Source organism: Passer montanus, unplaced genomic scaffold (assembly GCF_014805655.1).
Source record: "Passer montanus isolate IOZ18808 unplaced genomic scaffold, ASM1480565v1 scaffold42, whole genome shotgun sequence".
Lineage (NCBI taxonomy): Eukaryota > Metazoa > Chordata > Aves > Passeriformes > Passeridae > Passer > Passer montanus.
The window spans coordinates 2,614,890-2,641,478 of record NW_024369041.1 but is presented as its reverse complement, the minus strand read 5'-3'; the positions used below and the strand labels follow the sequence as shown (position 1 = coordinate 2,641,478).

Here is a 26,589-nt window from a genome sequence, read left to right as displayed (position 1 = left end):
AAGTTTGGCTTTAAAACTGGATCATCACAATGCATTACTGGCAAACTAAGCAGTGACATTTAGAGGAATACTTCCTCTACAGATCCTTTGTCAAGCCACTGTTCTCATCTCATCAGTGGGTCGATAGCTGTCAGCCTGAACCTTCAATACCAGAAAGCACTGCTAATCACTTGCTAATTGCCCAAAGGGGTACAGGAACTGCAATTCCAATAACCCTGATTTTTAAAATTACAGTAGTTATTGGCAGCAACTACTACAGCAGAAGCTAGCATGACATTAGGAAAAAAAATATGAGAAAAGGAACTAACTAACTAATTTTTAAATATTCTGTAGTCCAAGAGAGACATGGAACTTCTCCTCCTATTTTTAACTGTAATTAGGCTCTTTTGGGGCTCAAATACCAAATAACTCTCAAGTAATTTAAAATCAGCAATAGCACAACTCCCTTCTCCAAGTACCAACACTATACACCTAGGAACCATATCAATGTTCTGTGGTAATCATGATTTATTTTCTTTTTAGATCACTAAAAGTTGCTTTATTTCATGCACTAGTTTATGTCACTTAACAAGACAGATATCTTCAGCATTGCTGATGAATTTTTTAAAAAAGCCAAACTTCCACTCTTTCCCATAAAATGACATGTTTTCACACACACACAGATGCATATTACTAGATGTGTAAAACTATATTTAAGTGATGATGATTATTGTTCCAAGTAACCTTAGTCAAATTACCACTAGAGTAAAAATTTCAATTTCAGACAAAGCAAGATAGTAAATTTACATAAGGCAATAAAGTTTACACTCTTCTATAATATATATAGATACATGCAAACACTCAAACAGCAGGAATGCTACAGAGCTGTCAAAAGCCCACTGCTTTTTCAGTAACAAACCTGAAAACATGTAAGAAATATACATCTATACTTACATGGAGTAGACTAGATGTATACAAAAATAACATTCTGTTCTTATCTTGTTTTTAAAAAACACTCTAAGTACTCATTAGATGGAACAAATGTTATCCTATACATTCAACAAATGCCTCATGACTACCACAGGTAGCCAGTGGTACTACCTCCTCCTTTTTCATATTCATTGGACAAAATGAAGAATTCAACTCTAGAATTAAAAAACTCCACTTTTTTAAAAAAATAAAAGAGAAATTAATTATTTTAGAGATAAGAAACCTACATCCTTCAGCTCAACATCCGACAATTCTGACGTGAAAATGTCTCACATTTCAATATAATTTGTTCTTTAAGTACCTATAACAGTAAAAGTTTGACAGAGGAAAGACTGAAGTTTGGAGAAAGATAAACTCTCTCCACCAAATAGTGAAGCCATGAGTTAACAATTCATACCTTGATTCTTCAGGTATAGCACATACAAAAATGGAATCCAAAACAAAGTAATTTAGGAAATCAAACTCTTCTGGACAAGAACACCAAGCAACCATAGTCCATCTGTCCTCCAGCCTAGTCCCCGTTTCACTTTCCTTCACTTCCATTTAACTTACAAGGCTAAGTGACTGGGGCTCCAAGTCTGCAAACATCATTTTCAGCTCCCTAAAAACCAAATCATCATTAACAGTCTAAGACTAACTGCCAACAGTCAAACACTACGTGTCTTAGTTAACTATTCAGTGGTAGAGCTGCAGAACCTTATTTGCTATTTTTATGTTACTCGGAGCACAGAGCAGGACCTTGTGCTGTGAGAACAAGGCCTCCTGCTGTAAATTTCTACCCTGAACAGATGCAGGGCTCACAGGGCAAAGCTGCCCCACAACTCCACCATCATCCCCGCAGCCTCCTCTAGAGCAGGCTGTGCTGGGCAGGGACAGTGCCTGCTGTGGATCACGCACGGTGACATGTGCCAGCTCCATGTGCCGCCTCGGCCACCACTGCTGCCTTCCCAGGGATTAGGGACCCAGCTAAAACCTCATCTGCCTTGCCACCATGCAGGCAGCAGGGAGGCAAGAGCACAGATGGCGCCTGAAACAGCACTGTGTCTTTGAGATCTCTCTTTACCACACCAAATTTGATGAAAATCAGTTGAACAGCACAAATGTTAGAAGAAAACTGAACACAAATGGACAAACAATATTACTCCTGGTATTATCATATATGCAAAATAAATGCTCACTTTTCCCTGTGTTCTCATGGACAAGTTGCCAGTGTTACATGCTAGCTCTACTAACTTGAACTTTGGGTTAGTGTTCTCTCTTAATTAAAGCCAAGCAAGCTTGTAGCCAATCCTCCATGCTACAAACAAAAGGCATATGACCTCTATAGCCTTTGCAGCATGAAACCTTATTCTCCTTCAGTGAGTGCTGTGTAAGTAGCTGTGCAAACCTTCACTTTAATAATGAGAGAAACATGATTACTATTAATAATAAACAAATCAACAAATGCACTATGTTTCTTTTAGTATTAGCCACAATTCACTGCAAGTATTAAAGGTAGTGACGAAGCAATGAAATCCTGAGAGCAGGCAGGTGGCATGATGCCAGTTTTACATTCCTCTTGGTCTCTCTTCCAATAGACACCAAGACATGGCAGCAAGAAACAAACATCAAGAATTGTATGCAGGGCCCTCAGAGCCCTCCAGCTTCTGAGGGCACATACAATTAACAGGCTACAGCTCAGGAGCAGATCCCTGACACAGGATGGAGGAACAGGCTGTTAAGCTCATTATGAGCTACTGCTCTGCCTGATGTCCCTGAGCACTTGGAAACATTTATTATGGCACCATTACACCATGACCAATGTTCTCGAGCATAAAGCTACATCACTGCACTCTGCAACTTACAGCTGACCAGCTAAAGGAAAGGTGCTTATATCACACCCCTCATTTTCAGGGAGAGCCCAACTGAGACACACAGCATCATCTCTGGTTTGGTCAGAAAACCAGGAACTGCAGAGAAGTCATGCTTCTTCCCAAATGAGAAAACAAATTTCATTATGCACTGGAAAAGTTTTGACTGGTAAGGAGAAAAGGTTGCAGACTAAACTCCTTGATTCATTTTCTGTCTATGACTGAAGAATTGGAAAACTCAGAAAAAAAGCCCATGGAAACAAAATACATAATTTATGAAATGGGCAAAATTTATTTGAATTAAGTATCCATTAATGACTATGATATCTTGGAAAGCAGTGCCTGTTAGTAGGTATGAACAGATGAGAGGAAGATTTGACTCCATAAACCAGTTTCATGGCTGACAATCTCTAAAATAGCTAAAATTATAGAAGCACATCCACAGCTATGATTACAAATTCTTAAGTAATTGAATTCCCAACAAGTCTGGGTGGGAATATTGACTCTTTACAGATGTTTCAAGTGGCACCTTATTTTGCAGGAAAAAAGTCACGGAAATCCCTGAAGTGGTGAGAATTAATTTACTGCCATGACAGCACTATTTTCCTTAAGAATTGTTTGCTTGTCATGTTTCCTTTTCCAGCACCCTGAATATCAAAACTCTAAGGCAATTTATATGAATAAAAAATAATTTGTTTCTTACACAGTCATAACTAATGACACTGACTCCATTTCAGTTAGCTATTCTTTTAAACATGAGACAGAAGACACCTCAGACACCTTTTCTGCTCTCAAATCACCTGGATGCATCTTGTCAGTCTGGTAACACACTGTTCAGCATCTCCAACAGACCATTATTTTCATTCCCTGAGCCTACCAAACCCTCACGCTGATGGCACAACATCCCCCACTCCTTGGCTCCAGCCTGGGAAAGGCTGAACCCTACCCACAGTGTTATTGCTTCCAACCTTGCACCCCTGTTCCAGCCATAAAAGTAACTCCTCTTATACTTTTTTCCACTGGGAAAATGTGCTACCAGGAGGCATTCTAAGAAGTTGTGTCAAACTGGTACAATTGGCAGCCAGTGTACAACTTTCTAAAATGTCCTTGAATTTTTAAATGGAAGTGGAATTTCACAGGGGTGCAGGCTGACATGGCCACCTTCCCTCTTGTGCAGAAAATATTCACTGAACTAATCCCTTGCCTTTAGCTCAGGCAATATTTTTAATGGTATGACAAGATGGCTTGTGAAGTAACAATTGTCTTACCCCCTTTTTCTAGTTCTTTGGCTAGCAATCACTAGGTATTCTGCTCTCTCTCATCTTTCATTGCACCTGACACCTCTGCCTCTCTCAATACCACCTTGAAATCACGCTGTACATGCATACCTGGCCAAACCAGGCACAGTGAGCTCAGCACAACTGCCTCCCCAGCAAACCTTCAGGGGGAAAAAAAACAGGCAGAAGAGCTGCTACACACTATACTTGGTTGTAAAAGAGTTGTCAGAGCCTGACATGTGCTCACCTCTCATGGAAAGTCCAATCAAAGAGACACATTCCTCCTCACTCCAAGCTCAGAAGGGCATGTGTTGCTGAGAGCAGCAAGAGAAAACCAGAAATAAGCAACTACCACGTGTCATGGGCAACATGAGGGGCTCACACACACCAGAAATACCTGTTCTCATCAACTTTTCTAGGGTGAGCTGCTATGGAAAAAATTACAGCGTAGCCTAACACAGAAACATGAACAATTGTCAAAACTAATGTATACTTAGGCTAAGTCAGCCTGAATTGAGACAGTACTCATGAATATGCAGAAAATTTTTAATAAATGCAGCAGCAGTGTCTTAAATGAAAATATGATCTAGGTTTGAAATTGAAGAACATTTTCCATCCCATTAGTAAGACCACAGCAGTTTGAGTGTGAAATAGCTTCCTTACCTACTGGTTTCTGCTTGCCTGCATGCTTTGGCCCATTTGAGAGGTATGTACCTTAACAGGGTTTCTTTTCCTTCCACAAGCACTGACCAACTGTTTTCAATGCCAAGTTATTTCCACTTTTAAACCATGAAAACTAAGAAGTTAAAAGCATGATCTTTTTGAAACTGTTCATTGTACAAGGCCATGAAGAAAGAATGATTTTAAAAGTATGGATTGCAAAATTTACTGTTCTATAGGAAAGGAGATCTATAGATTACTGGGAAAAAGTTCCATGTACTCTGTACACAGACATACATAGCATGGACTGCCCTGTCATTAGGAGAAATATGTTGCAGAAATCAATTCTCTCCTAAACACTGGGGTATTTTTCTGTATTGCCATTTTAGCAAACAAGTATAAACACTGAGATTTAAACAGAATTTCAACCATTTCAGACTTTTGAAAAACACCCCAGGAAAAAACCAACAAGCCACTGCTAAAGAAGTAGCAGATGGGAAAAAAAAAAAAGGGAGAAAAATAATCACATCAGTTTCAACAAGGGCTACTGATACAGCAACAAAACTGTGTGTGTAAGGGGCTATCTTCAAAAGGGGAAAACAACAAAAAACAGCTAAAGAAGAGAGGACCTGTGGATAAACCCCAGCTATCCCCACACCCATCATAACTAGTACCATACAAACAAATCTCAAAACACTCAAGTTCCCTGGGCACACATTTTCTGGCAGACCCTTCCCCTTCTCTGCTATCAGTTTCTTAATGTTTTGACCCAACCAGAGCACAGCTGCAGTTCTTTTTAATCATGGCTCCTGCCAGCTGTCTCCTAAGACTGCCAAATGCTCAGGCCTCATTCAGGTTCCCCCAGCTCTGCTCCATTTTTGGATGGAAAATGACTAAACTGAAATTCTCTCTCACAAAGTAAATATTACTCTCAAAAAACTCTGCAGAGGAAGTAAGATATTACTCTGGCCTAACTATTATTTTCCATGTCTATGTCAGCGTTAGACACAAAACAGAAGTTTAAAAACAATTGAAAAGGAATGCCCTGACCAATCTGGTGGTCAAACGCAATTATGTAACAAAGCTGCACTTGGGAAGTTGAAACTTAACTCTAAAGATAGGGCTCCCCACCCACACAAGCAGGATGCAGAGGCTTTGCACAGAGTCACTAAGGTACCACCAGGATAGTATGTCAGGAGCAGACTTGATGACTTAAACCATCTCCTTCCTCAAGGGCATCCATTATCTGCAATTTACTCTCTGCACTCTGTGCTTTTCCAGCAACCAACCACAACCAGACTGTGCATCCTGGGCCAAGACAGCTGAGCACAGCCATATCCCTCTGCTCCTGCACTGCACAAGCACATGCTCTTAAGAACTACACTTGCCATTTTGATTTGCTATCTGTAAGTGCGCTGGCCCCAAGTGAAAAATGAGGGCATTAAAAACTATCCAGAAAAACAAAAGAACCAAACAGCAGTCAACAGACAAATGCTCTCTTATAGCACCCAGAGCAAAACCTGCTTGAATACCAGCACATAGGAACAAATGACAAGACAAGGAATAGCTGTTTTCATTATTGCTCTAAATGTTAAGGGGAAAGAAAATAATTTGTTCTTTTAATCATAAAGAGCCTCCTCAAAGGTCACTGCCAACACAATAACCACAAAATCTGTACTTAACATTACAACACAGCAGAAAGGGACACAATTCCTACACCGTTCTGTAGCCTGGAAAGATATTTTAAGCCATTCTGTTTCTCCAGAACAAGCAAAACACATTTTCAAGAAATAAATTCATAGGCTCTAAAACAAACCAGACTTTATCCATGCCAAATTAAAATACTTCTCCACTAATGCATGATTAAATACCTTATTTTTTTTCACCTAGAATTAATGCAGAAAAGAAATATTCCCTCATAGTCCATAAACTGGACCATGAAGTATGCAGAGATGAAAAACATCTCTCAACCCAAGTGCCTTCTCTGACGAAGACTCTCAACCCCTGGACCCTCTGAAGGCCTGAGTTACAGAGCTCAGCAAAAGCCAGCAGATCATCACAGCATCCAGAGTCAAAAAGCAAACTCACACTACAATGCCAGAAGTATTTCCACAAATTGAAATATCCAGAGTAGGCAAACTAGATGTCCAAAGTGAAACATACTGATACACTAACACAACTATGAAATGTCATACCAACTCCTAAAATTCATCAAACTTTGACATTAATTTTCATCTGAAAACTTGTACTACATTAATTCAACCTACAAGCCAACAAATATTCTAAAAGAGCAAACTTATAAACTTTACTCTGCAAGGCCATGTTTTTATACCAAGGCTTGTGTGAAATACTATTTGGGTTTATGCCTTACAGAACAAGTTTAACAGTTAAAAAAAATAAATCCCACCAAACTGTTTCAAAAATTCAAATATTGTTCTGAAGGTTTTCACCTTGCCCTAACATAAGACTGTCTCAAAAAAACCTCATTTTCTAAGTAGCATTTTTGTGTTACATGAATGACCCGTGTGATATTTTTCTAATGACACAACTTACTTTGCAGCTACCAAGGTCTCCCTAGCTTCACAAAGATGACCTAACAGTAACTATTAATACTGAACAGTCTTTCATTGTTGCAAACTTACCTAAACCCCTATCTGCAAATTACCTGCTACATACAGGATTACTCATAGACACTCTTCAGACAGTATTAAGTCTTGATCAAGCAACATTAGGGTAAGATTATGAGAAGCTTTCCACATTAAGAGCTTCTCAAAGCCTTTAAAATGAGATTGTTAAAAGCACTAGCTGAAGGCTATTAAAAAAAAACCAACAAAACAACCAGTAAGTTCTACCATTTTAAATAAAAAATACAGATCCTGAACTGTATTACACAGCTGCACAAGTACTGAAACAAACCCCCAAATCAACTGCTTTTTAATACCAAACATTAGCTAAAATTAACTGACATTGCACTACCTTCATTTTAATGTCCAGAGAAATGGTCACTGAGGCAGGATAACACAATTGGAGCAGAATTAACTGTACCTCAGTTTGTGCACAGCCATGGTAAGTCACATTTTTCAACTCAGTCTAACTCTTAGCATTATCTTCACCGATGTTAAGAATTAAGGCACAACGACGGCTCATGCTCTCTGGGAGTCCTGAGATCTTTATTTATGCACTGTCTAGGCAGTATGAGGACAAGGACTAGCAAACTGCACTTTTAAACAAATTAACAAGCACTTTCTTCAACATCAGTACCAGCCTAGTTTCCCACAGCCAGAGATACAGTGCCGTATGTGGGTTAAGGTTGAGCTCACATTGCAGCCTTCCTTACACTGGGAATATTAATGTTCTACCTGCCTGCTTTCCCTCCCAGCCCCCACCCCTTCCTTTCCTCATCAGGAATAGTCAAGCTTGTTGTCTCAAGGATCTCTAAGACCTTTGGACAAATCTGGTGGAGTTCAAGAGTCACCAGGAAGGGGAAAATTATTATGGGGAGGGCAAGGACATGTAAGCAGTTGAGGTACATAGACTATTACACACCTCCCAAGTCCCTTCATCCTCCAGAACCCTATCCCAAATCAATCAAATTAACTCTGTAGTTGTGAAAGAGCCTCCCCATTACACTTTAGTGAACAGTCACTACAACAAAGAAGCCTTTGAAGTACCTACATTTACACTGGCTGACTATACACCACTATCTCTAATTGCTCAGTGTGCTGAGCAACGTCCTCAGAGACAACTTTTATTTATTTTGGATCAGTTTACACACAAGCATAACAGCAGCTTAAACCATCCAAGTTTTACTTACACCAACTGACAAAAAGAAACACTACCACCAAGACTGCAGTCTTTAAATAAGGATGAGAAAAACCAAAGACTCTCCTAGGATGTTCTGCAAAGATTCATTCTCAGCTGAATTTCATTTCTGAAGAAAGATATGAAAAGGGGTTTTATCTTCATTTGTCTGGGTGTCAACAGAATGTAACAGACTCTGAAAGAACAGAACCATCAGATCAAGATACACCTTGTCCTTCACTGCTTCTGGCTGAACTGCCAGAATCAGTAACAAATACTTCAGAAAATCTTGCAGAACAGAACTTCAGTAAACTGTTGTTAAAGTAACCTCCCCCCTCTGCACTCAGACCACCACCACACTCTTTTGAGTGGATAGACTTATCCACCAAGATTCATCAGCTTCCTTCTGTTCAGAGCTGTATATTTATGATATACACAGTATTGTCTAGCAAGGAGTTCCAGAATTTAAATAAGTGAGCTTTTCTGTGCTAAATATTGTATTTTATTATTTTCCACACAACTGAAATGAGGAAGCACCAATGAAACTGTTGAAGTCTGTTCCTCTTGGCCTTTCACACATTATGAATTTTCAGAGCTCTATCACATTTTTGTCCCACAGCTCTCTCACTTTCTTTTCCAACCAGAAAAACACTGTTCTGACAAAGGTTGTCTACCAGGAAACCATTTCACTGTAAAACCTGTTCTACTGCAATCTCTCGATAACACCAAGGAAACTCACTGTTTCTACCCCTTGGAAATATTAGGGGATGAACTTACTCCATTTCTTATGAAAACTACATTCAAACTTTATAATCCCATAATTTTTATTTCCAGTCTGAGGATGAATCATAGTTAAAGACAGCCACTGAAAATCATATGAAAGCAAGAAATATTTTAACAGCAAAAATAAAGAGCAAGATCAAAAGACAATTACACATCCTACAAATGTGTCTGTCAAACTATAGCTCAAATCAGCATTTCCTGTTTTCTTGAATTAGATCCCTAACATATATATTAAAAATAAGTGAACTATGACTATCTTCTACTATTCAGTACTGCATTAGCAACTGAACAAGTCTACTCAAATTTCTAATCCCTGGGTTAACTATATTTGAGAAATGAAAGTTATATAAGTTCTTCTCATTAAAATTGATTTTGATAACCCAGAGCAAGTCAGTAGGTGTCATCTTCATCTAGGTTCATCTAATGTGATCTTCTACCCAATTATAGAAGCTGTGGTTTAATCAGCCCATTATACAAAAACCTCTCATGAGATGTAAAAACATCAGATCTTTTTCAAGAACAACTTGAAGAAAATTACAGTGCTGTTCAGCTCCATGGGCCCTGTGAACTCCCCTCTGAAAAGCATTAAGCTGTCTTACAAACACTCCAGAGCCCAAAAACACCTCTAAAAGGAAGTCTGACAGAATGCAGTCTCGCAGGTCTGAAGTTTTTTATGTACACACTGACAGAGTTCTGCTAATTACAAACAAAAAATGTTTGTGCAGCTGAAGTTCAGAAAACTACTTCTCCCACCCAAATAATGGAACAAAGCATGGCCTAAAGTATATCTGCACCTTCACGGCTGTAAACACATACCCACACTAAATTCTACTACCACTAACTTATCACTATTCAAAATATGTGTTTAAAAACCACAAATGCACTCAGCAATTTTAGAAAAGGAACGTTACTGTTCCATTTGATGGAATAACTGGACTAAGTGGACTAACATACTGCACTGAAGCTAAAGCCCTGTACCTCTATCTGCAGACACAGGCGTTACAGCACCAACAACCTCAGAGCAGTGTGTAAAATGCACAATGCTCCTCAGTGCTTTTGCTTAAATAGAATATCCTCTACAATTGTTTACAATTAAGAATTGCCCCGCAGTTTTATCAGAATACTTAACAATCCACTGGAAACACAAAGCCTAAAGGGAGATCAGCAAAAAATCAGAGAAAAACAGAATATATGGACAGCTGAGCAAACGCACCTGCAGTTACAAGTTTAGCACTGCTGCCCTTGCATTCTCCATCTTCCACACTTTTGCTTGTGCTCTTTTCTTTCAAGAGAGGAACAGTATTGTCAAAAGGTATGCACTTGCTGGAGGCAACATTTTCTCCACTGTCTGGCTGGTTAATTCTGCTGTTTGCTTCAAGTAGAGGAGTGAAGTCCTCAGACTGAGCAGCTTCACCAGGTTCCAGCTGAGAGGAGCTTTTAGCCTGTGACACATTCTTTGAAGACACAGGAAGAGATTCTTCATCACTGTCAAATCCAAATGGATCCTCTGTTACCTCATCTTCAACTTTGGGTTTCTTAGGAACTTCAGAAATATCTGGTTTGACACTAGGCCTCTTCTGTCCTAATTTGGCCATGAAGGTGGTTTCTCCCCATTTTGTACTAAGGGTGGTCCTTTTGTTGGAAAACACTTCATCAAACTTGGAACTGCCATTTCCCCCTTTCCGGCTGTAGGTCTTTCCAAATCGGGATGTCATTTTGGCTCCTGTTTCATATTCTCTGTTGTGAAAGAAAGAAGAAACATCAATTTATCACCTCTCCAGCACAAAGGATTGTTACTCCCACCCTTTATTGGACCTACAAGCACCAGGCAGGTACAGTGGACACAAGCAACAGATCCATCACCTGCTTCTTTCTAGACTCATTCACATGTGACTGTCATTATGGCAAAAGGTTCTGCACTAAGCCACTAAAATAAATCAAGATTCAGTTGCTTGCACATTTATAAACCAACAACACAATGAATCCTTAAAAAAATCTTCTAAGAATGGTATTGCTTTGCTCCAATTTTATATTTCGAAGTACAGAAGGCACTACCATAAAACATCATGAAACAACTCAGCAGTACTTTCACCACATCTGAACACAGAGCTCCCTCCTAGAGTCCAATAGCACATCATGGCATACAAAAATCTGTTGCCAGTTAAATATAAAAACGGTCAGAATAATTAGAACTTAAAATACATCTACAGCAAAGTGAAATAATCACAATGATGACAACCCCATCCCATGCTCACCTCTTGCACTCAGACTCACTTAACAAGTGTTTTACTTGGTAACATGATGTGGTCAGGACTGGTGCACAGCAACCCCCCACAAGTAAATCTGATTCATCAAGGGACAGAACAGACACTGCTCAATCCACTTCTAAGAACATGGAGGACACCTTCAGCAGGCCCATGTAAACTCTTACTGTTCACTGGCTCTTACAAGCACAACCACTCCACAGCTTGCTCAGGAGAACAAAAGTGTAGAAGTAACAGATCAAACAGGAACACAATTAAGAGTTCCTTGCATGTGTTCTTTTTCTACTTTTGTTTAACTCAAAAAGGAAGACAGACCACCTGGGGGATTCTTACCCAAAAACAAATACTTCAACTACTGGACAAATGACAACACAAACTCCAAACCCTCATATCTGTTTTGTGAACCACTATCTCTCTCTTTTTGGCCCAAACATGGATAGGAAATTGCAATTCTTTATAGTCAGCCTAAATCTAATCAAGTCCATCTTTCTCTCTGAAACTGCTCTCCATACTGGAGAAAAGTCTGCTGAAAAAGAGTTATTTAAGCTACTAAGAATCAAAAACAACTATTTAAGCTACTACGAATCAAAGAAATCTAACTTTTGAAATGCTAACTAACTTCATATAAAGTATATGAAAAATGGCAGTTAAAATAATTATTGGACTTATCATGATCTATTTGTTCAGTAGAACTGTTTTTATTATTACTCCATGAATATGTGACATACTGTCATTCCTATTTTAGTTTTCATCTCAACACTCACGGTTTCTCAACCTGAAGTGTCAGTCTTGCTTCTGCCAAAATTGCCAGACTGCTTTCCAGAAACGTCCCTCTATCACTTCATTCTAGCAAGACTGTCTCACTAATAATAGTCTTGCTCTATTAGACCAGGCCAACCTTCACTTATCACAGGAACCGAGCAATTCATGGGCAGAAAATCCATGGAGAAAATTTGAAGCGAATTAAAATGCTCACATTTGAACTTCAAAAGTTTACCAGGTGATGCAAGCAGGAGAGCTACAGGAACACCACTTTGGGAAAGGCTCTTTTTCCCAGTGGTGCAGCTGAGGGAAGGTGAAGGCAGGTGCTTCTCTGCTGAGCACAATTCTGCTGCAAAAGCCCACGCTTCAGAGGGCTCCTGGCTGCTCCAAGGAGACAGCACTCTTTAACCCCATCTCCCCTTTCCCCACACACATCACTGCCAAACTTCTTTTTTTCCTCCCCTGCAAGTAGCAACAATTTTCTATCTACGCACAGTTTAGAAAGTAAACAGCAAACTAAATCTAAATTACTAGTTTTATTTTGCTGATGCTTGTAATATTTGTAACAGCAACCAAAATATTTTAGACCAGAATAGCCAGGTTTTCGAGCTGTAGAAGCCAAAGCAAAATATTTAATAATATTCTCAGTTTCTAACAACTTACATGAAAGAAAAAACATTACACTCACCACTAGCACACTTTCCTTCCCTAAACCCTCAAGACTCAAATAAGTATTAGTTATAATAAGCATTATAAGAACTACTCAAACAAGTATTTTTGATACTACACTCCCAGCCTATGCAAAGACAATTACACATTTAAATTATGGCCTGTGGCTTGCAGTTCCAAAGAGAAGATTCCTGTAGTCAAGAGGACTAATTTTCAGAGTGTAAACCAAATTTTCTTATTTATAAATTTTAAAATTAGGATAATCTCGTAAGAAGTTCTAAATCAAAATACCAAAACCCAAGTTAATACTCAATATAATGTGCATAGGTTAAAAGATGAGTATTAGGAAAATATAAATACACTATGCTATTATAAACTCGTATCTTAGATAAGAACATAAAGAGGTGCCTCCTTACGCAAGAGCATCAACAGAACAGGATTTTTACTCTTTACTTACAATTTTCTGTTGATTTTTCACTCAGAGGGAAATAAAACACTCGGTCAGTTTCTGTTTCCACTCCCTGCCTCCTTCGCCTGCATTGTGCTGCACCATTTGGAGCAGTGCAAGCAACGCAGATAGGTGTAAAAGCCCCAAACACAGTTCGCCCTCATTTCCCAGCGCTAACTCGGCGGACCAACTGGAGACAAAAACCCCGGTAATTCCCCGGGAAGCCCATCAGCCACCCCTACTCCTCGCTCCTCTCTACACCGCTCCTCTTACATAACCAAAGGAAAGAAAAATAGGTTAAATGCACGGAGGCAGAAGGAGCTGATGAAATCCCACGGTGACAGTTTCTTTTTTCCTCCCTCCCCCTGCGGCGGGGGGGTGCGAGCGGAACCGGGTCACCCCACGGCTCCCTGATGTCATTTCCCCTCCCGCCCGGCCGCCTCCCCCGCCCCGCCGCACCACCGGCCCGCATTACACAAGTGCCCGGGGCAGCCGCGGCCCGGCCCGGCTTCGGGCCGCCGAAGAGCCGCCTGCGAAAGGCGCTCAGCCTGCGGGACGCCTCCGCCCCTCCGGCAGCGGGACCCTCTCGGGGTGTCGCGGGCGTCAGGGCCCCCGGCGCCGCCTCCTCCGGCGCCGCTTCCTCCGCGCCGGGATTATCGCCGCGCTCGGGACGGGCCCCGGGACCATCTCTCCGCCATTTGCCCCCGCTCCTTCCTGCCGTCACCGCGCGCGCCCCGCCCCCCGCCGCCGCGCGCGGCGGGCAGCCCCGAGCGGCCCCACCCCGATGGCGCTCGGGCCCAGGCGGCTCCCGGCGCCCGTCGAGGCGTGTGGGAGCAGCCCGGCCACCCCAGGCCGGCTGCCCCGCCGAGGGTCAGAACCGTGCCCGGGAGCTCGGGAAGGCAGCGGGCGCTGCAGCGGCCCTGCGTGCGCTCCATCTCGAGTTGGCGGAGCCTCGGGCCGGGCACAGGAGCGGCCTGCGCTCGGTGCCGCCCTGGCCGGTACTCACAGAGGGTGCACGGTGCCCGGCCTCCACATCCGCCCCGGGGAGGAAACATGCTCTGCGCTCAGGGCCCGCGCTGCGGAACCGCGGCTTTCGCATGCTCCCACTTCCACAAGCTGTTACATCCACCCACGCGCGTTAGATCTGTGCACACCTTTGAGGCTTTAATTAATGATACACACTGTGCGGAGAGCAAAAACGCTCCACGAGGATTGTGTCACGCAGCAAATACATATGGACAGTGAACAGTCACCAAATCCAACATTTTATATTCTGTAGGCTGTATTTCATAAAATCCTTGTGGGATACAAAAATAAGGATGCATGACAAGAAAAACATTAAACAACATCACGCAGATGTAGTTTGGTCATTTTTTCAGAGGAGCAAGGAACTCAGTAAAATTAAATTCGACAACTTTGGGGTCTAAAATGGTTTCACATCACATGTTCACACTCAAACCATCGTTTGAGGCTTTACAAGACTAGTCCCAAGTGCAGAACTAGTTAAGAGGCTGATTTCACTGCGCAGAAGAGGTTAGAGTTGCCTCAATACCTCTCGGTTTTTTCTTAATTTAATATTTACCTTACCCAAAGGCAAAATCACTGCCTCACAATACGAAGATGCAAGACTATGGTTTTGTTTAGTGATCCTCTGAGTAAATCTGGTCTTTGCCTCATCTCTACTGATGTGTTGGAGCTTTCAGGCATTACTTCTGCAGCACAAACATGCTGTGAACGTGCTCTCTAAATCCAGAATACAACTGGCACTGCTGGAGAAAGTGGAGATAAAACCAACAGGGCCTTGCAATGAGAAGTACAAGTTCCATTTGGAATGTGGTTGAGGTTTGTGTTGTGTTTCAGACAAAGCTTACAAGCTCATCTGTGTCTCGCCACCCGATTCAGTTACTGAAGGGCCACTGAAAAACAGGCTACAGGCTTGAAAATCCGTAATTTGACTACAAAAACTGAGAAGATTGTTCTCCTGAGAGTATTCTTGATCAGGGCCACTAAGCAGCTCATTTAAACACTAAGAGTAAAATGGATATCTAAACCTGTTTGAGTTTGCATAGTCTTATTTCGTGACTGATCTGTTAGACAAAGAGGAAAACACAACTGTGAGAGCTCAAAACACTGAGGCTCTGAAAAGTCCTTTACAACATAAAAGTTCATCCTGAGAACCAAAAAAAGTGAAGAATATGGCCAGAGTAAGGAAGTAACACCAAGAAACTGTTAGTAAATAGTTTCTATTTTGATATGAAGCTGGAAGAGTTGAAATTAAATTAGCTCTATTTCCAGTGTAAAGCCTGGGCTACCTAAGTCACTTGTACAGTAATGTAGAGAATTTTGCAGTCTAATGATAGTAATTGGATGTATTTGAAAGTTCTTACACACCTTATACCCCTGGGCTGGCTTCACATTTCTAGCTGTATTTCCAGTCTTTGTAGAAACCCCACACAGAGTAATCCAAACAACTGCAGATTCATGGTCATGAGGGAATTTCCCATGACTAACAGAAGATAAATTAAACTCATTTATGTGCTGCCTATCCTATCCTGGCTACCAGCAGAAGCCTGTAAGTGAAGCCTTTTACTAGGATGATGATGGCAAAACAAACCTCGTTGTGTTCAAGAACAGCAGAGATGTGCCAGTTTTACTGCCCCAACATACTTGAGGTACTTTGAAAATTTGACACACTGTATCTTAATAAACTTGGCAGTTAACACATTGAGCTTTGCTATTTCCATTTGCATCTGGCTCACCTCAAATATGCAAGTACCATGGCAGAGCAAATAAAAGCCAAATCCCGTCTGCGTTTGGCAGTAGGTATGTTTCATTCTCAGAGGGTGGAATTTAACAGGCATTTTATGCTTTTTGTGAAATTATATTATTGATGGTTGCCATCTCCATTCACACAAAAAAATCCCAAAACCCACCACGCAAATCCTTGCACAAAGAAAAGCAGCCCATGAAACATTTGGCGTTTGTCTTCATGAGAACAGCAGTGGGACATAATGCAGCCATTTTCAAACCGTAGTTTTTCCACCTTAGAAGTTTTCTGGGAAAACCAAAGTGAATCCTACAGCTTCCCATTACTGCCTGCCCCCAAACCCCCCCAAAGAAACCATCATCTTTGCTGCTTATAATAAAGTCAGACAGCCCTGAAAAACACAGCTCAAACGCATCAAAGGTGGATATAAAATAGATAAAAACATAGTAGGAATGAACACATAAAAGGGACAGAACAGTTATTTGGATACATCACATCTTAATACACTCTGGACCCCTCTCAGTTCCTTTCTTGAGGTTCTGTGTCAGAACCTCTCAGTTCCCTTCTTGAGGTTCTTGTGCACTTCTGTTGCGGAGTGAACAACACAGAATTTTCCAAATGAGCTGCAGCTTAGTACAGAGCCTTTCAAAAAGATTACAACATTTTAAACTGTTTCCGTTTCTTCCAAAAGAAAAGGGAGGCAATGCAGTAGGAAAACAGAAGGTTTCCCATGCAGCAGATACTCTTGGGACTGATGAAGACAGTCACATCCTTCCAGAAAGCTGTCAGGAAGGTTCCTCAGTGCTGCCTCATGGACAAAACATAGTATTTGAGAGTAATAGCAGCATAACTGAGGCTACAGGTTTTAAACAGACCATAGAAGTAGGTATCCTGTATATAATATATCCTTTCTATATTGTCCTTTATATAATAATATATCCTTTATATCCTATATATATCCTTTATATACTAGGTATATAAAGTAGCACCATAATACACCCTTGTTCCAGTCCTTTTCCCAGAGAAAGGGAATAAACTCATAATCCATTACCCTGTTTCCCTGTGAAGCACTACCCAAGAAGCAAACAGTAGCTCATAGGAAAGCTCTCCCCATTGCTCCTCGTGCCTAAAATGCTCTCCTCACAACTGGAAGCCTCTCAGTCCACTCCTCCTTCTCTGCCTCTCAGCCTAGTCACCATTTGCCTTTCAAGTTCCCAACTTCCCGTAGTGCTTCCTTCCTTGCCTCTTGTCCAGGTGGGAAGGGATGGGTGTGAAGAGGATGTCCTGCTGCACTCACAGCTGCTGCAGTGCTTTCATGTCCCAGTTAGCACCATTTACAATGCTAAACATTTTGGTGCTTTTTGCCTTTTCCTTGCCAAAAGTCACCGTGCTCCTGTTGCTGTCCTTCAAATGTCAGGGGCACCCAGGGTGAGAGCACACGGGCCTTTGCCATTTCGATTCACTGGGGCGAGAATTTCCCCCTTGCTATTTGCACAGCAAAGGTGAGAGGAGGGTGAAGAGACACATGAAGTTACTAATTACCATATTTTAGTCACTTTCTCTTAAAATAGTGATTAAGACTTTAATATCACCATTAACATGCTGGAGGAAGGGCACCAGCCCCAGCCCCAGCAGCAGCACAGGACAGCAAGAATGACAGGGTTGTACTGAGAGCTGCAGTGGCTGCGCAGGACAGATGTGGTGGGTTGACCCAAGCTGGATGCCAGGTGCCCACCAAAGCTGCTCTGTCACTGCCCTTCTCAGCTAGGCAGGGGAGAGAAAATATAACAAAAGGCTCATGGGTCAAGAAGAGGGCAGGGAAAGATCATTCACCAATTACTGTCACAGGCAAAACAGAATTGACTTGGGAAGATTAGTTAAATTTATTACCAACCAAGTCAGAGTAGGATAATGAGAAATAAAACTAAAATCTTGAAACACCTTACCCACATCCTCCCTCTTCCCAGGCTTAACTTTGCTCCCAGTTTTCTCTATCTCCTCCCCCTCTCACATATTCCTCTCTCCAGCTGCAGTTGGGCAGTTCTCCTCTTCCCTTTCTTATATCTGTTATGCCAGAGGTGCTGCCACCATCACTGCTGGGCTTGGCCTTGGCCACTGCTGGATCCATCTTGGAGCTAACAGGCATTGGCTCTATTGGACACAAGAGAAGCATCTGACAGCCTCTCACAGAAGCCACTCCTGCTACCAAAACCTTGCCTTGCAAACCAAAAAGCAGAAAGTACAGGGGCAGGGCAAGAGGAGAGAGAGCGATCTGCAACCCATTGTACAGCGAAGTATAATTTGTGACAAGATTATGGCTTTTCTTAGTGAGGTATTTCCAATGGATATTGTACTGCTAATTTCTGACACTGAACCCTGAGAAGAAGGACTGAAAGGCACTGAAACAGGGGATCTTTATTTAGCTTTGGATCATAATTTTCAGTAGCTGCCTCCTCATAGTGGAGGTCATGCCAAGGCATTAGGTTTAGTAACCAAAAGGTTAAAACAAACACTGCTGGACAGACCAAAGGAATGCTTATATCAGTGCAGCAAAGGGCCAGTTCTCCATGATTGAAAAAATAAAAGTTCCCTGGATCGTGGCATTACTGGATCAGGCCCTGACAAAAAGTTGTGCTACTCCACCTTCTCTCTGGCCTGCACACCCATCTGTTGCAATCATGTGAGAGGCAGCATCGTCCCTGCAATGCCAGAGCCTCTGGAAAGACTCGTTTTACTCGATGAACCAACAGTAGTCATTCACCTACGGCTAAATTCTCAGTGGTTTTCTGTGCAGCTTTTTTCCCTAGGTGATCAGCCTGTAAGTCTACTGGAAAAACTTGTGGTGAAACACTAGTGGGAAGGCACAAAGTAGCTTTCACCTTGTTATAATCATCAAGGTCAGAACTTTATTCTGCTATGCAGTATATTCCCAGCAAGCTCTGCTGAGAAACTAACCACCTGTGCTGTTTCCCACTGAAAATTCTACAATGTGCCAACACGTTTTGGGAGAAAAAAAATACCAAAAGGCATTTGCAGTAAGGATGCAGCCTCACTTTAAAATCCACAAGAAAAGTCTAGGTTTCTTCCTTTGAACAAAGCAAGTTCCCATTGTTGTATAAGGAATAAAAGGGTGCTCTCTCTCTCAAATACCCGAGATCTCTCACAGCCTTGTAGGATGACCAGGTTGAATACCAATCTTTCCTTCTTCCAATTTTTGGCTTCCAAAGGAAGCCAATTTTTTTGGCTTCCTTTCAAGATCTCTCTGTTTCACATTATTATTGAATGAATTTCTGTCTGTCTTTACAGCAGCAGCCCTTAAGGAAACCTACCAAACTGTGTGCACATAATGCTTGTTGAGGAAAGAAATTGGTTCTTACAAAAAGCTCATTGGTGCAACTGTCATTGTCCTATTCTATTCCTCTTCCAGCAATAGGGGAGAAGCCATTTCTGTTGCTTATTTTACTGCTTTACTTCCTTTATCTTTAAAAAGGGCAGGTATGTGACCAACACTTTATCTTCCTTTGTCCTCTTAGTGGTGATTATTGGATTTGCATGCAGCTGTTACGTACAGATGCTGTAACCTGTAACATTATTTTTTGGGTTTTAATTTACAAGAGTTTTGTTTTCACCTTTGTATTTCCCAAGTATTTGCTTCTACTTTTTAGAAAGAGGCCAGTAACTAAGCACTTCTATAGTAGTTGCAAACCATTAAAGCCCAGATTAATATCAGATTAACAAATTTGTTGGTGCAGTGGAACCAGGATGTGTGGCCATTGAGCATTGTGAGCAATGCTACAAAGGATGGCAACTCAACTACAACTGGAGAAGAAAATCCACAGAGAATTAAAACTGATGTAACTAATGAGATCTGAGTGGACATGTCCCTGAACGTCATGACAGAATTCATGTACTAGCTAGCAAATTAAGCTGATAAAATGAAACTTGAAAAAAAAAATCAAATTAAGATTTCCTCATGGGAATTTAAGAGGCAACAAAATATCATTTAGTGACTTCATTATCTTCCTGCCAGAATAGAGCCCCAAACAAATTACTTTCACCTTTACTCAGACTAAAATGCAGCACCACAAAGAAAGCTGCAATATCTGTTGCACAAGACCCTGGTACGTCCAGGGCCTTACACTGTGCCAGTTTTGCAAACCTGTTCACACTCAGGGTTCCCTGCATACAATGCAGCCATGTCCCATGAAATGACACCACAGCAAAGATCACAGCACGGAGCAGAGGGCCTGTTAATGAGTGGTGGCAGAGTACACTCAAAAAGGAGCTAATGATAATAACACAAGGCTGAAAACATCTGTGCATTGCCTGGTTCTTTAGACGTGTCACGGAAATGACTCATTACTGGATCAGCCACATGTAAGGGCAACAGAGCAGGCAGTGCATTTACTGTCCAAAACCACATTATTATTCTAATAATACACTGGCCTGCAGGCAGCCTCCTTATGCTAGACTTCTCTGCTGAATCTGTGACCTTGAAATGCTGAGATAAATGTTTATTGTGTGGCAGGGGTTTTTGGGGGTTTTTTTGGTAAACATTTGAAAGAAATTGGAGTAATTACTGATGCAAAAGTTTAGGCTCAAACTAAGATGCTTTGACTAAATCAAAATGCCTCCCCAGTGGTTTTTATAAAGAATAAGCCTTATACCAAGGCTTGGGGGAAACGAAACAGAATTCCTTTTATCTTTTAGTGATGATACCAAGTGGCTTGAACAGCATGTGCCAGTGTCTACTTAGTGGTTTTTGTGCCTTTCAGATGGTAGATATTTAAGCATACTGAAAGTTCATCTCAATCAAAATACCTTTGCTGATCAGCTGTCAAGCAAACGCAAAGCAGACAAGAACTTCAGTGCATTCAAAAGGAAAAAATCATTCCATGCTCTACTTCAGCTCAATTCTAAGCCTTCATCAGCAAAGTGCTGCATCTTCTAATATAAAGTATAAGAAATGTTGTTCCTTAAATGCTTTCTCAGTCTTGCAGAGAGCTGTTTTTTGTCTGACAGGTCCTTCCTGTCCAATCAGTTTCCAGACTCTAATTTTCAACACAGGTCCCAAAAAAGGGAGAAAAAAAGTATTTAGGTCTTTTGGCTTAATTTTCCAGTTTCTCCTCATCACCAAATGCAAGATTGGGCAAGGGCTGGTAATTATACAGGCATTGCTAAGTGGTTTCATCTTTGTATAAAATAGAAGGCTTTGGTCATTATCAGCTTGGACCAGATTCAGTCATGCTGCAGAGGAAAAAACTCAGAATTCTTTCTCCAATCATTGAATTATCCGCCAACAGTTATCAGTAGCTAAGGCAAGAAAAAACAGTTGAAAGAGCATTGATCATAGTTCTTATTTTTATTGTATGTACGTCATCATGTACAAATATTGAATGTTCCTCTATGAAATAAAAGTTCAATTAAGCAGAAAAGAGGTTTTAAAGCTGTAACAGCTCTCTGCTGGACTCCAGTGACACCTACTGGTAAACAAAGAAATTACCAAACATTTACTGAAAATGAAGTCACATTAAGTTATGTACCTGCCCTTAGGATTGCTAATAATTTTTTGGCAGCTCAGGCTATGAACCACGCTACAATCAAGTGTTAAAGGTAATGAAACAGTGTATTTATTTTTCAAAATTGGATTTTGACTTCATCTGATTCTTAACTATTTGAAACTGCATTTTTATCACCCTGAAGGTATTGTCAACTCCCAGATTTTGCTACTGGCAGCTGTAGATTAAGATAGGCCAATGGATTTTTTGCTTTCTGGACTACACTGGACATATTTCCAATTTTACTCTTAGTTATTTAATTAATATAACTATAGTCAAAAAGTAAATAATTCAATACCTCTCCATTTGCTTTCAGGTGCATTCCTTTTAGCAGAGATTTCAAAATGAAGATCTAATGAGTAGATCAACTGACCAAGCTCATGGCTTTGCTTTTGACACCTCCTTGCTGTTTGTAGTGCTGAACTGGTTTGTCACAGCTGTGTTCATCTGGCAGGTCATACAGATATTCCTAAATGTCAATTCAGCCAGCACTTGTAAGAGAATAAATACCAATAAACTCCCTAAGTGAGAGTTGTGGGACCAGAATTTCAATAAAACCTCACATGATGCGAGGCTTTACCCACAGAAAATGGATGCAATATGCATGATGTACACTCAGAGACACCTCAGTTGCCAGCTGGGACAAGCAGAAGCAACACAGCAAGGAAAAGCAGCACCACAGCTCTGGGCACCAGACTCATCTCCCTTTCTACACTGGGCTCCATTGTGTAAACTAGCTCTGCGTGTAAACATGAATATTTCTGCTTGAGACAATCAATCTGTGACTGAGGGATTCCTTCTGCGATTGACAGGGAAATATCATACAAGGTTTGCAAATCACAGTCTTGCCAAACAACTGGCATAAACATCACTGATGGAGCTCTAGCCATCCCCACTGCATTAGGAAAATCTGCCCTTACTACCTCTGGCAGGCTTAGAATTGCCTTTGTTTCATCTCCAACACTGAGGTCCTTTCAGATACGGCTGAACAAAGCCATGAAGCTTTTTACCTCTTTATCGTGCATATCCTTCCTTTGAGGAACTGAAGCTTCCTGTACAAAAGTCTCTTTTGGTTAAGTCTGACAGTCTCCAGAGCAAACTGTCCCAGGACAACAAAAATGGAGTGATGAGGCCATCTGGCAATCAACACCCACCACCACAAATCCACACAACTCTCAATGTATCAACCCAGGCATCTCAAAACAAAGAATGCACAGACTTTTTTTTTTTTGAGTACCAAAGTTTAAGTTGGAAAATTGCTTCTGATAGAACACATCACCCAGATTTGCACAGGCAGGAATATTGCTGTAGGTTACTGAAAGGCAGAGAGAGAGGAGCAAGGTACCTTGGTTTTATAGTGGAATACTCACCAACTAAATGCTGTCCCCAGTACTCAATAACAAAACTTCTAAGCTGGACTATAAAGGCAACAATTTCTAAAGAAGCTGTAGAAACATTTTTAGAAGTCCGGCTATAAATCTGCTAAGCAATAGTTCAATATTGATAATAATGGCTTTACAAACCTGTGTACATAATTAAAATAGGAAGATATTAGAGAAATTGCAGCATGTTGCCACGTCAAGATCTGCTCAAAGAATTCTTTTTTTTTTTTGTTTTTAAACATGATGCATTAAACTTTATCAGAGCAGAATGATGCATGATCCCATAGAAATTAGATGCCCAAATGTTACTCCCTGGCACTCTGCATTTGGACCCTGGGTTAACCATAACTTTTGTGAAGGCCACATTATTTACAAGATGCAACATATCACAGTGATGAGCAAATGCATATAACGGATACATACAGAAAGAACCATCCCATAAAAATCAGACTTTGTACCTTGACTAAACAGAGACTCACATAATATAATTATTATACCAGAATTGAAGTTTCTCTTAAATTAGATGTTAATTTCTCTACATGTGGAGCAAAAATATTTAAATTAAATTGAAGAAAATTCATCCAGTCCTTTGTCAAAGATAAGTGGAAAGCTTTCCTTGGCAAATGAGGGAAGCCAAGTAACCTGTTTCCAAGTTTCTATTCAAACCCAGTAGTTTAAATTTCTCATTATTTAAAAAAAAGACAAACTCAAAGCTATCTTTTATGTGAACAGATGCTGTGCTGTCTTCTTGAAGCTGCAGGCTTAGAGGCAGATTTTTCATGCAGCTGCAGAATGAAGTCAACAAGCCCACTCTGTTCCAGGGTTGCTATTCAGAACCTTTTGGGCAGCAATGAAAGAAGATCACATCAATTTCATGCTGGTTTTGCTGCTCTACAAAGAAATGAACAGCAGACAGAGACACGAATCATGCCTAGATTGCAGGGGGGGAAATGTGTCAAACTCCTCAGGAAAACAAGGTATGGAAGATTGAATCAAATGTAACTTTTACGAACACTTGTTTTACTTCAGGGTACTTTTGGTGGCATGGCACTGTTTCTGTAGCAGCCTCTACTCTGGCTGAGTTACAGACATTGAGCTCCATGTGCAATTAAGAACCATCAGTAGGGCCCCTGGATCCTAACTAGAACAGATTTGACAGACGTTGGCCTCTGTCCCCATCAGCAGCATTTCCCTTGTGGCCCATGTACATTTTCAGCTCTGCATCTGACATTACTCCTGAACTACAATCCAACACACTTGTTTTACAATATTAATGTAATTGTAAATGTAATTTTGACAGAAATTCCAGCTGCAGGTACAGAAAAACCTCTGCAGGCAGGGAAACAAGGTGCCCAGAGAGACTGTGCACTTCCCATCCTTGAAGGTTTCCAAACCTACCTAGATAAAGCCCTGAACAGTCTGGTCTGACCTTTGAGCTGACCCTGCTTTGAGCTGGAGGCTAGATGAGAGACCTCCTGAGGTCCCTTCTCAGCAGGACTATTTTATAATTCTATGAAAAACTCCATATGCTAGTAAGTGCCAAGTGAGTCATATCCTTTTTCAAAATGGCATTATATACACACACACTAATACCTATACATTAAAATACTTTGACTTCACCTCTCTAATATTAAGACCTTAGCTAAAGCCCACAGAACACCTTATTCTGTGTAGCACTGATGCTGTAGGTTAGGATGACTGCAGTGCATGGCTAGAAAATACAAGTTTCAGTGCTGACTGGGTTGTTCAGATCAGTAGAATAAGTGTGCATGGCTAGACATAGTTTTTGCAGCATTCCAAGGGAGAGAATATAGGGAATTAGTAGCAATTTGGAGGTGTGTGGATTGCCTTTGTTTTGTCTCTAGCTAATAGCAAGCCCCAGCATTTAGAGGTTAAGAGTCTTAGAAGAACAGCTTGGTATAAAGCAGTTCACTGAATGGATATCAATGACCATAGAGTTAACTATGCTGAGACATGAACTTATAAAATTAGGTAAAAGTAGAGGCACAACAGAGCTAGAAAGGAAGGTATTGCAATGGAGTCTGTCAAAACCCAGTTATTGAGCTTTGCTGTATCTTGTCTTTTAGGACACTCAGCAACCTCAGCCCAAGTACATTCATAGTATACTCAACTTATGTCCTGTTCATTTCTACTGATTCCCCATCTTTCATGCTGAACTCCAGGAATCTAATCTGTATATTTTTTCCCAGCACAAGGAAGTTGGTGTTAAGCATGCCTGCTAGCAGCATTGATTTGTTTAAAGTGCCCTCAGATTGGTAACTTGGATATTGAACGAACAGAACTTCAAAATTCATCTGCAAGAAGTGCTGAAGGGTAAGCTCTGATCTGCTCCAGGCCATACTTTTGTGTTTCTTTGATGACAAAGTTTGGTCTGTTTCCAACTGGAAAGTCTTTCCCCTCACCAAAGTAGCAGCTCTGCTAACTCTCTTGGGGGCCACACCTGTACTGCAGGTGTTTGTTGCCTGAGCCTGCACACTCAAACTACCTCTTCATCAGACAGAAGACTGGAAAAGGCAGAACTGCCAGAATTTCCCTGCTGCTGGTACCCATAGGCAGATGGGAGCAAACTGGTGTGGCTCCAGCAAACCTGGTCTCATATCCCTCTGCAGGAGATACTTGAGAAGGTGCAAGATAAGCACAGATCTCCTTCCTCTCCACTCATGTTTCATTGTACTTAGACATGTTACAAACAACATTCACCATTCTGCTTGTTGGCAAGTTATGACTCAGGAGACTTCAGCACATTCCTTCCTAGAGAACAGGGATTACTATCAGATCTTTTTACTGACAAGATAAGCAGCCAGTCTCCCAGGAAACACATCTATTCCACAAGATGTTGAAGAGAACATCTTTGTACTTCTATTACCAGCTACTCACTTGTTCAAATGTGTGGTTACATGTTTATGCTGACAATTAACGTGCCCTGCTGATACCTGCTGGACCCCAACTCACCTTTCTCATTAGACCCTGATACAACTCGGCACCAGACTTGTCTCACAAGGGCTGTGGCTGCCACTGGGTCTTCTCTGCTCTTCCTGCACAAGTCCTGTGGCATTCGTGGGGCCACTTTCTACACCTGCCTTGCTGTCATCCTCAGCTTCTGGCTCACCTATATTGCAGAACCACCTATTATTACTGCTGCCTGACAGCAATCTCTCTTTTGAACAAAACAGGAAGCTTAAATTTAGCCTAAAATAAAACCAAACACCAGTTTGGAAATAAATAAGGTGATCTGGAAAAGTCCTTGATGAAGGCAGTTCCATCTCCCAGGTCTTTCTCCAAGCTCCATTAAGAGAGTATAAAATACAATCTGTCATATATCTTAGGTACAGAACAATTCAGAGAACTGGCCCATAAAAACAACACTTCAGAAAACAT

General features: G+C 41.1%; 1 protein-coding gene across 4 annotated transcripts in view; it reads right to left on the bottom strand.

Moving 5' to 3' along the window:
* The window catches only part of WAPL (WAPL cohesin release factor), a 135,733-nt gene that overhangs the window by 50,372 nt on the left and 58,772 nt on the right, over nt 1–26,589 (bottom strand). For 3 of the 4 annotated variants that reach the window (XM_039719760.1, XM_039719762.1, XM_039719763.1), the window contains one exon: nt 10,554–11,077. In XM_039719760.1, coding sequence (XP_039575694.1) covers nt 10,554–11,055 — 502 coding nt within the window. In that variant the 5' untranslated portion in view covers nt 11,056–11,077. Of the gene's footprint in view, nt 1–10,553; nt 11,078–13,492; nt 13,843–26,589 lie in introns of those variants that run through there. The other variant, XM_039719761.1, reaches the window with a different exon arrangement.